The 11,938-nt window shown below is 33.6% G+C and overlaps 1 protein-coding gene across 1 annotated transcript; it reads left to right on the top strand.

Annotated features, from left to right (window-relative positions):
• Window positions 1-1,275: 1,275 nt before the first annotated feature.
• Window positions 1,276-1,734, top strand: LOC107956631 (17.6 kDa class I heat shock protein 2). Its single transcript, XM_016892225.1, has one exon. It carries the CDS (start codon window positions 1,276-1,278, stop codon window positions 1,732-1,734), a length of 459 nt encoding a protein of 152 aa, XP_016747714.1.
• Window positions 1,735-11,938: the final 10,204 nt, after the last annotated feature.

Here is an 11,938-nt window from a genome sequence, read left to right as displayed (position 1 = left end):
TAATTTCCACGTCCACGTCCTCTTTGTGATCCTCTAAAATTTTGACTTTGGTTGGCTTCTTTCCATCCATTCTCCATGCTTACATCTTCACCTCTTTCACGAGCATTTGAGCCTCTTCCTCTAAAATTTCTTCCTCTTCCACGACCACGATCTCTCCCTCTTTGATTTTTAAAATCTCCCTTATTCTCATTTAGAGACAACTTTGACCGGAGTGCTTGATCTAGATCTACTTTCTTTTTCTTCTTGTTTAATCTTTCTTCATGGGCTTGCAACGAACCTGTGAGTTCATCAATAGTCATGGTACTCAAGTCCTTTGATTCTTCAATGGCAACCACAATGTAGTCAAATCTGGAATCTAAAGAACGGAGAATTTTCTCAACACCACAAATATCATCCATAGTTTCACCATTTCTTTTTAATTGATTGACTATGGACAAAACCCGTGAATAGTAATCAGAAACTGATTCTGACTCTATTTTTTGCAATCTTTCAAACTCTCCTCGAAGAGTTTGCAACCGAACTCTTTTCACCTTTTCATCTCCTTTGAATGAATTTTGTAAAAATTCCCATGCTTGTTTTGCCGTGGTGGCACAAGCTATTTTTTCCCAAGCCACTTCATATGATTGAACTCCTTGATATATCCAAAATAAGGCTTGCTGATTTTTCTTCCTTGATTTTCTTAGACTCTCTTTTTGAACTTGTGTTAATCCTTCCTCCTCTTCAGCCTCAACTTCATTATAACCTTTTTCAACAATCTCCCAAACTTCTAGAGATCCAAGAAGAGCCTTCATTTGGATACTCCATTTGCCATAATTTTCTTTGGTTAATTGGGGAACGGAAGAAAGAGGAATAGAATTGTTCATTTCGATCGAACAAGGCTCTGATACCAATTTGTAGAAAATTGATCAAAATTTGGAGAAATAAAACAAAGAATATAATAAAGAATATAATGAAAAGAGAAATAATTTTTATGGAAGAAAGAAAACACCCTTTTGATTAATTTTTATTTCACTCACTCAATAATATTCTTCATCACATACAACTCTTTATATAGGAGTTGTAAGTGACTATTCATCTATATCACTAAATGCTAGGAGTTGTGACTATTCATTTACATAACTTAAATACTATAAGAGTTATGACTATCCATGCATGTGTGTAACTTTTCATCTTCAAGTCTCTTTGCATTATTAACTCTTCATATTCAAGCCTCTTCACATTCGTAACTTTTCATAATTTATTTTGTGCAAGATTAATTTAATTATATGCCAACAGATGCTTCCTCACTTCTACGGCGCCCGACGCAGCCCCAGCGGCGTTTTCGGCCCTTTTTCTTTGAACATATGGAACCCTTTCAAGGACTTGGATTTCCCTCAACCCTTCCGTGAAAAAGCCGCCTTCGTCAACGCACGTGTGGACTGGAAGGAGACCAACGATGCGCACGTGTTCAAGGCCGACCTTCCTGGGCTGAAGAAAGAGGAAGTGAAAGTGGAGATCGAGGACGACAGGGTGCTCCAGATCAGCGGCGAGATGATGTTTGAGAAGGAAGACAAGAACGACACCTGGCACCGCCTCGAGAGGAGTAGTGGCAAGTTCTCCAGGAGGTTCAGGTTGCCGGAAAATGTGAAGATGGATGAAGTTAAAGCTTCTATGGAGAATGGGGTTCTCACTGTCACTATCCCTAAACTTAGGGCCAAAAATTTTGAGACCCGGTCCATTTTAATCTCTGGTTAAAAGGGCTTATACCACCATGTCTCGACTTCAATCTACTGGGGGGTTTTCCACTCTATTATTGCATACTATTTTACATTATGTGTTGTCTATGATCAGTGTCTTGTTTATCTTTTGTTGGCCAATTGCCATTGAAATAACAATATATGGGGTGGATTTTATTTTCATTTCACCATTGAAAATGACAATGCATTTGGCTCATTTTCATGCCAATATACAACCTAATCATTTCTTGTTGGACCCAGGTTTTTTTATAATATTAAAAGATTAAAGTACTCATAAAAACCATTACTGCAATCCCCAAAAAAGCACTGGATGTTCCACCATTTTCAGTTTGCTTTGCAAAGGTTATTTGTCCATTTACACATTCCAAAGATTATGAAGAAGAAACTTTGGAGACAAAGAGGAATCTTTTATTGATTATTTATATATACATGGATGATGGGAACTTTGGGGGTTCGTAGTATTTTAAGGGTTTAATGTCTTTTCTTAAAATAAAGGTCAAATATAATAAACTTAGTGCGCAAACCACAGCCGCTACCGCCCGGGCCCGACAAAGAACCAACATCGCCGCCGCCCTTCCCAACTCTAGGGGCTGCCTACTAGCCTCTAGCTAATGACTAAGTAATAAACCTCTTAATTATTATAAGTAACATGAGCTATGATTAAAATGATTGGCGAAATAAAGTAATTTACGATGCTAAAAACACTTTTTAAAAAAAAAATTTAAGTTGTATCGTATCCTCCCGATATTCAATTTTTTAAAATAATTGATTTTTTTTTACTTCCTTCTTCTTGGAGTTTTTTCTCCCTAAAAATAATTTTTCTTGTGTTTATTTCCAAGACTTTGTTGCTGACTTATCATGGTGTTTGGGTCTAGCGAGCACAGTTGAAAAGGAAATAGTTTTCCCAATACAAATTTAAGTATTTTCTAATTATAAATTAGATTCTGTAATCTTTTGGTTTCTTGACATGTTTATTACACATGTTGAAACTTAACATACATTGTAAATAGTGAAAATGACCGTTCATAGATTCTACATTAAGAGTATGTTTGCACTGAATTAAAACAAAAGCAAAGTAAAACTCCTTTTATAATTTGGATAATGTTTTTGTTTAAGCGAAGGGAAATAAAGAGTCTTGAAAATTTTAATTTTTAATTATCTCAATTTAGCGAAAAATTAGAAGAAAAGAAAGAAGTAAAATTGTTTAATTTGTGAAATACATTTTTATAAAAAATATAATTAAAAGAATCATAAAAAATTATTTTAATTTTCATTAATTTACTAGTATTTTTCAAACAAAATATAAATATGGCAAACTAAAGTTGAGTAGTTTTTAGAGAGTGTCCTCTTCAGATGGGTGAAATTGTGTATTTATATGATATAGTTATTGTTCATGGATGTGATATTGTAGGTAGGTTATCATGCATGTCGACAAGTACCTTACTCTAGGGTTAACACATGTTTGCATGATTTGGGTTCACCTTTATGATGGTGCAAACCCACATCATGCAGTCTTATCAAAGAAGAGTTATAAAGTGACTCCTCTTAGAACCTGATTTTTACGAGATGAGAGGTCACATAAGGAGAAGCTTATTATATACTCTTGGTTTTAACTTGTAACATACACTTCGCCACGTGTTAAGCAGTGGTACAACTGTACACAGCTCATTGTTCCTCTATTCTCAAATACATGAATCATTAAAGTAAAGAACCCTTTTAAAAGGAAGTTGCTTGAGCCTTAAAAATAAAACTGTTTGAATTTGAGATTTTGGAGAAGAAGCCGTTGTTGAGAAGAGCAACTTTAGAGGTAATTTTCTTAAAATTTACATCATTCTTGTGATTTTTTTGGGTTTATTAGAATACAATAGTTAGGACGAGAGAAAGTGATTGTGTTATTCAAGGCATCTCTTCACAATGTCATGAAGTGAGTACTCTGGTGGAGATAAAAGCTTATGTTTGCACCACCAAAAAGGAAGAAATGAGTCGTGTTTTGGCTGCTCGAGAAATTCAATTACCCAACTTCGCTTACGACTTCTCAACGTTGAAGGATTAAACCGATTGAGCAGCACCACCGATGAGAGTTTCCTACTTCCACTACACGTGATAGAGGCATGTTTTCGTTTACCACTCTACCCCTACTTCTACCATATTCTCGATGAATATAAGATAGCTCCGGGATAGTTATCTAGCTTTTCGTGGTGGGTCACAATGGCATATTTCATTAAATGTAGTCAATGGGAGGAAGTGTCATCAATCTTCATTTTCCAGAATTTGCACTAGCTAAAAGCGTGCAATCGAAAAGGTCCAATGGATTTGTTTTATTTGTCTCCTCACAAAGATGTAGAATCAATCATCTCGAATCGGTCTTCGAGCCTTCGTTTAAACCATTGCAAGTACATACGAGTTAAGTACAAGCTTAAAGGTGGTTTTGATTTTCTAATTGGATGGTCGATACCTAGCAAGAGTATCAGCTTTGATCACTGTTCTTAAGGCATATTCTATTCCAAATTATGCTAGTTTAATTCCTCATTTGGTCATTCTACCTAAAGTAGCCACTCTAGATAGAATATCCTTGATGGGCTAATTCGTCATGACAGTCATGGGATGAACCTGAAAGTAAGGTCGCAACTTGCGAGCTGTTACTACTAAAGCAAAAATGAGTTTTTCTATCTTTGAATACCTTTGTTCATTGTTTTGTAACACCTTGCTAACATAATATACTTAAAATTGGTGAACCCCCCATGTTTTGATCATTGTTGCTACCATTTCTTTCGACGTCACAAAATAAAGATAAAAACTCTCCCCTACACGAGGTGACATCAAAAGTGGCGGGGACATGAGATAAAACTTGAGCTTCTCAAAAGCAGCTTGGCATTCTTCTGTCCAACTAAAAGAATGGTAAGCACTTATCTGCCATCCTGGAGATAAATCTATTGAGTGTGACCACTCTCCTCGTTAAGCGTTAAATGTCTTTCATGGTCTTCAGGGGAGACATATATAGAATAAACCAAACCTTCTCAGGGTTCGCCTCTATGCCTCTTTCTGAAACTAGGAAGCCTAAGAATGTGCATGCTCTCACATCGAAAGCATTTCTCAGGATTCAACTTCATACTATGGGCTCGTAAAACATCAAAAGCATAAGATAAATCCTAAATATGCCACCTCAAAGTCGAGCTCTTTACCAATATGTCATCAACATAAACTTCAACACTACGATCTATTTGTTCCCTGAAGATCTTATTAACCAACCTCTAATAGGTTCCATCTGTGTTCTTCAACCCGAAATGCATAACTTGATAACAAAATAAGCCTTCTTCTGTAATAAAGACTATTTTATCCTAATCTTTTTGAGCCATGGAAATTTGGTTATAACCTGAGAATGCATCCATACAAATCATGAATTTATGGCCCGAGAATATATCTACCAGCATATCAATCGAGGGTAAAGGAAAATTATCCTTCGGGTAAGCTTTTTTAAGGCTAGTATAATCAATGCACATTCTCCACTTTCCATTAGCCTTCTTCACCATCACATCATTTGATACCCATTCTCGGTATGCCATCTCCCTGATGAATCTCGCTGAAAGTAGTTTTCCTACTTCCTGCCTAATAGCCTCCACAACTTTGAGAGCAAACCTTTTTCTTTTTTGTTTAACCAGCTTGATCTCAAGAGACTTATTTTGCCGATGAACAATCATTTAAGGATTTACACCAGGAATGTCTGCAGTTGACCATGCAAAAACTTCTGTATTCTCTCTCAAACACTGAACCAAATCCTATTTTTCTTATTTGCCAACGCTAATGAAATCCTTACTAACTTATCTGTGCTATCATAGAACAACTGTAAAGTTTCTATGACCTCTTTTGCTTCTGGTTTACGAACTCTCTCTTCACTTTTGACATCCAAACTATCCAAATCTAAAACTTGACTAGCCATTTCTATCTATTGCGAAGCCTGACCTGTTCATGTGTTTGCTTGACTGACAACATATGACATTATCTAGCTATTTGTTGGTCAGACTTCGTAAAACCTATGTCTGTCCTAATGGGGAACTTAATCTTCATACAAAAAGTTATAATAATCATCTTAGCTATTCTTATGATGGGATGCCCAAAAATGACATTATAAACCATTAGATGGTCTGCCACAAGGAACTTAACATATTTCGTGATGATCTACTCACCATCCCATAAGGTAACAAGAAGAGTAATGCATTCTTTTACCTCGATTGGATGATTCACAAAATTGTACAAAACGCTCGCCCTCGTCAAAGCTTGCTCCTTCAACCCCATCTTCTGGTATGCTTACCAAGTCAAGATTTCTACAGCACTGCCACTATCAACAAAAATTCTCTTTACCTCAAATCTTGCTATAGTTGCTGACACGACCATTGGATTATTTTCTTGTTTGTTACATACTGAATCTTCATCCTCCTCATTAAACTCTACCTCCCACTTTTCTTATTGATGCAGCCTCTCCATTGAATTAACTGACATTACACTTTTAATATGAGACTTTTTTTTCATGTTAGAGGTCATCCACTCTTCATCTGTACCAATTATCACATGTATTGTGCCTCTAACCTTTTTTTACCCTTGTCAATGCCCCGCAAAATCTGACCTGACGATGTAGCATCTTGAGCCACAAAGTCTTTCATCTCACAATTTCTAACTGTCTCCTTAATAGCATCTTTCAATAAAAAATAATTCTAGGTCTTATATCATTCGCCATTGTAAAAATTATACTTGTCTCTCGGATTGGTTCTTAATTGACTACGTCGCATGAGTGGAGGGCTTGAGAAAATGCCCAAACTTTTAACCTGACTAAGAATGTAGGCACGTGCAACATTTAAAGGATGATGCAGTCGTAAACCAACTAAAAATTTGAAAAAGGCAAGTGCACCTATCAATTAATAATATAGCTATGGTGAGCACAAATATTGTTCTTATGAAGACTAAAAGTATTAGTAATTACTGTTTTTCTATTATTTAATCGATAACTTTGAGTGATTGATTAAACCTAAAATTAACTAAATTGAATTAACTAAGGAACACTGTAAAGAACAAATCAGGAAAAATAAACGATTAACAACCAAGAAGTGAGACAATACCCAGGAAAGAATTCACCTGGACTTCATCTGCTATTATCAATCTAAATTACGCAATTCTTCACTTAGTATCTTGATTGGTAGAAATCCCTAAATTATGTTAATATCTCTCCTCGAGACTAAAAGCAACAGACTTTAGGTTGATTAATTGAAATTTCTTTCTAATTAAAACCCCTATTATCGTATTAACTCATCTAAGGATTCCCTTATCATATTTAACACTAATTCGGTAGATTTATATCGTCCTATTTCTAGGATTGCATGCAACTGCACTCAATTACGCTAGATCTACTCTTAAATAGGGTTTATTTCTACTTTAATTTAAGCACATCAAACATGGATTAATAGTTTAGAAATATCAAACCAAGAATTAAGCACACATAATTGAGAACAAGATCCAAATATTTATTGCATAAAAATAGAAATCAAATAACATAATCCATCCTAGGGTTCATTTCCCTAGGTATTTGGAAAATTAGTTCATGATAGCAAATAAAAAATGTAACAAACTGATTTTAACCCTAATCAGAAATAGTGGTTTCGGGACCACAAATCTGAGTAAAAAAAATATTTAAATATTATTTTCTGTGTTTATTATGTGTGAATTTGATTGTGTTAAATTTTCATGTTTTAATTTTTTCGTTTGAGTGACCGATTAAAGAAAATGGCTTAATCGCGTAAAATGAAAATTTAGGGGTTAAATCTAAAAGTACCTAATTGTTGTTGTCTTTATAAAGTGGAGGATTTAAGATGCAATAAGGCCAATATATAGTTAGTGGGTGGCAAAGGACAAGTAGAACCTTATATATATGTGTGTTTATTTATTTATATAAAGGTTAATTAGGTAAAATAATTATTAAAGTTAATACATGTTAAATATAACAAAAATTAAGCCATATTAAAGAAATAGAAAGGCTTTAAGCTTTGGTATTTTTGGCACATGCAAAGCTTGATTAAGGTATGGATTTTGTTCAGTTTTTGATTATTTTTACGTTTTTGATATCGTTGCTTCGAATACTTCAAAACCCATGTCTTAATTTTATGAATTGATGATGATTTTGAAATGTGACATTGATGAATGTTGAGTTTTATGATGTTAGTTTATGAAAAATGAAATATATGTGTTAGATTAACATGTTTTATTTTTGAATTTTTGGTGAATTTGAGTAATTAGGGCTAAATTGTGAAAATAATTTTTTGAGGGACTAAAATGTGAAATAAGTTAAATGTGTGGGCTTGTATGAAGACTATGAATATTCGGCCCTAGCATGATGTGTGCAAATTTTGTGTATTTTGTGTTTTAAGCAATATGGACTAAATTGCAAAAAGTGTAAAATATCAGGGAAAAATAGTAATTTTCCTATTTATGTGTTTTGGATTAAATGGAATGAACGTGTGATTAAATTAGTTAAATTTGAATTTATTTAGATCAAGAACGAAAGAAAACAAAATTAGATCGGGGGAAATTAAAAGTTATCGAATAGTCTATTATATCGTCCGACAACATCCGAGGTAAGTCTACAAGCATATAAATGTTGTTAAATTTGACTATATATATAGATTACATGATAAATGAAATTGTATGAATTTTAATTGGTGTTGGCCGAATGTGATTTGAGCAAGAGAAATGTATTTTGAGTTCGATTTGATCAGGTTTTAGTATCCGAAAGCCCTGTACGAACCCTAGGAATAGATAGGATACTTATGTCATGACGTAGGATATTTGATATGTTTTTTCATGTAAGACCACGTCTGGGATGTTGGCATCGACTTGTGTTTACGTGCAAGACCCTTTCTGGGATAGTGGTATCGATCTATGATCACATGTAAGACCACGTCTAAGATGTTGGCATTGTACGAGCTTTCTGACTATCCGCGTATCCTTTTTAATTCTGAACGGTTCAATGGGTAAAGTTAAATAAATACCGAATGTGAAAACAAATTAGAAGGTTCAGGTATGTATTTATACCATGTTATGAAATTAAGGTAAGTTGTATATTGAATTAATGATTCAAGATTAATTAATATATGCATGATATGTAAGTATGTTTATACTTAAGTGATTTGGTTTATAAAAGCAAATGTGATATAAAATATTTGGCCTATTATTATAATTATAATTTATGAAATGATGAATATACATGTATTTGAGTATTTATGCATCCAACTTTATAAAGCTAAATGCTTATTTATATTTGATTTAGTTGGTTTGGCAAACTGGTTTGAGATTAATGTTAATATGAATAATATTTACTTATGACTTACTAAGCTACGAAAGCTTATTGTGTGTATATTTATTCTTCGTTTTATAGATTTTGGAAATGGTTACGAGCTCAGGGATCGTCAGCAAGACTTGTCACACTATCGACAATTTTCTTCGGTACTTTACTAAGTTGATTTTGAGTATATGGCATGTATAACATAGTTGGAATGTTGATTTTGGATCTAGTACTTGTAAATGTAATTAATAGCCATGCGAAAATGGATTATCTTCTTTTGATCGAGTTTGGTGTCTATGCATATGGTCTTAATGGTCATTAAAATGGAGTTTATATTTATGCATATTTGATTATGGTATAAGCTTGTGATAGGTAAATAAGTGTGTTGTATATAGTTTGGACATATTAAATTTGGTTAAGTGATTAGTATATGTATAATTGTTATGCATTGGGTGATGGATTGATTTGGTTATGGGATGAATTAAATACTGAATGTATATTTATATATATTGATTGATGCTAAATGAAATGTATGTGTGGATAGGTATTAGCAAGTATATCATACTTGTATGGTGTGATTTGGTTTTGGTATTATATAGATTCGGTTATGGTTTATAAGTATAGAGCTATGTTTAATCCTTAAGCCTTTGATAAATTAGTTTGAAATGATATTGTTAATTATGTATATTCGGCTATGGTATAAGTTTTTTATATATGTGCATATTGAATTCGGTTTTAAGAATTTAGCCTTAGCTTGTTTTATATGTAATATAATTACTTTGTTTATGTTTGTGTGTATAATCTTGGTTAAGGTAAGTTTATGTTTAACTTGTTTAATATGTTTTGATAGTGAGTGATGAATTAAGTTATGAGTATAGTAAGTATAAGTCTTACATGGAAATTTGAAAGTGTTAAGTCATTAGCTAAATTATTTGATTGGTAATAAATGACACATTATATATATATGTACATAATAGCCAAGCTTCATTCAGCTAGGTTTAAGTTTGAATATATATATTCGACCTTATAGGTAGTTACCAAATTCGGCTATTATGTGCTTGTGTATTTGGTTAGGTGGACTATTAAATTGTTAAATTTATGACTTGGTTATGTAGCATATTCGGTTATAGTATTTGATTAAAATAGGTTCAGTTATATTATTAAAATGTGCTAAGGATTAAATAATTTATGTTCAATGACCGAATATGCTTATATTAACTATATAGAGATTGTGAAACATGGATGGTTGAATATGTCTAGGTTATTTGAGTTTGATTGAAATGGTAAAATGTACACTTTTAATTTGCTTGAATGGTTAGCCTATGTACTTGAATTAATTATTAAGCATGCAAATTTGGTATACTTGATTTGTTTCATTTTGTTTATACAATATAAAAATATATTTGTATATATAGTTCATTATTTGGATTTGTATTATTTAAAAAAAAGAGTTCATATGTTAACTAAAATTTAAAATAAGCTTTATGTCCAGTAATGCCTCGTAACCCCAATCCGGTGACGGACACGGGTTAGGGGTGTTACAAAAACATCTCAAAGACAATATAACCACAAGAAGCAAAGAAACTCATAATAAACTTCAAAGAAATCAAAAGGAGATATTCAATCTTGATGGAAATCTGCTTCAGAGTCCGCTTTAATGGTTTTTTTGAGTTGTTTTCTTCAGTATTCTTTGACGACTCTCTCACATCTTCTTATTTTTGTCATATATAGGTCTCAGAATGCCCGAAAAACCTAAAAACATGTTTTCCCACAAGTTTGGAGCGTGATTCGCAAAATTGACACGGTTTAGCACATGGTTGTGTGTCCAACCCATGTGGCTCCTGAAACTTGCTCCAATTCTTTTTTTTATTTTTGCTCGTTTTTTGCTCCTTTTGCTCCCAAAGGCTCTCCTAAGTATAGAAACATGAATTTAAATTATTAGGAGCATAAATTACACCATTTAAATCGAATAATTATCCAAAAACTCATTAAGAATTAGGCTAAAACATGTTACTTTTGGCATTTATCAAAGGAGTATAAGTTTCAAACTTTCCGTAAGGAAAATACCTTCTTGTGTATTCAGCCTTAGGTCTTTGAAATGCCCTTGGTGATTCATTCTATGAATAGTTCCTCTGCTATGCTCCACCTTATACGCGTAGACTCTAAGAAGGAGGACCCTGATCACTACAAACCCCCTGTAGACCTCTAAATTTTCTATCATCTCTTTAGAGAGTATTGCGAGCTGCCCTCTTAATTTTCTCTGCTTCAACAAAATTATGAGCCCTCTCAAACAAATCTGTCAAACTTCGTGGCTTATTATTAGTAAACGAATATTACATATGCTCATTTGGACTCCCATGATAATGGAATCATTAACCCACTGGTTCTCCAAATTCTTTGTATTCAACGTCGTTGCATGGAATCGTTTGACATAATCTTGCAAAGATTCTTCATCCCTCTATTTCACTGACATCAAACCCACAGGAGGGCTCATTATAATTTTATGGGCTCGAAAACTTCCCAAAAACATTTGGCCCAACTGTGAGAAGCTTTGAATGGAGCCCTGTGGTAAAGACAAATACCAATTTTTCGTACTTCCTCTAAGATTCGTCGAGAAAACTTTACATTTTTCTACATCGGAAACCCCTAGAGCATTCATATAATCATTATACTGCATGAGATGTGCTCGAGGATCCCTTCTTCCTTCGAACATTTCTTTTGAAACTTTAAACTCAGTTGGTGGACTCACAACTGCTATTTCAGGAGACAATAGGCTATTAGAACAAAACAACCAGTCCATATCAGGATGCAATGCTTGCACATATCTATGCAAAGCATCCTTTTCATTTTGCCATGGCTTTGCATGTGCCTCTAC

The sequence above is a fragment of the Gossypium hirsutum genome, chromosome D07, assembly GCF_007990345.1.
Source record: "Gossypium hirsutum isolate 1008001.06 chromosome D07, Gossypium_hirsutum_v2.1, whole genome shotgun sequence".
Taxonomy (NCBI): Eukaryota; Viridiplantae; Streptophyta; class Magnoliopsida; order Malvales; family Malvaceae; genus Gossypium; species Gossypium hirsutum.
This window is presented reverse-complemented; position numbering and strand designations above follow the sequence as displayed.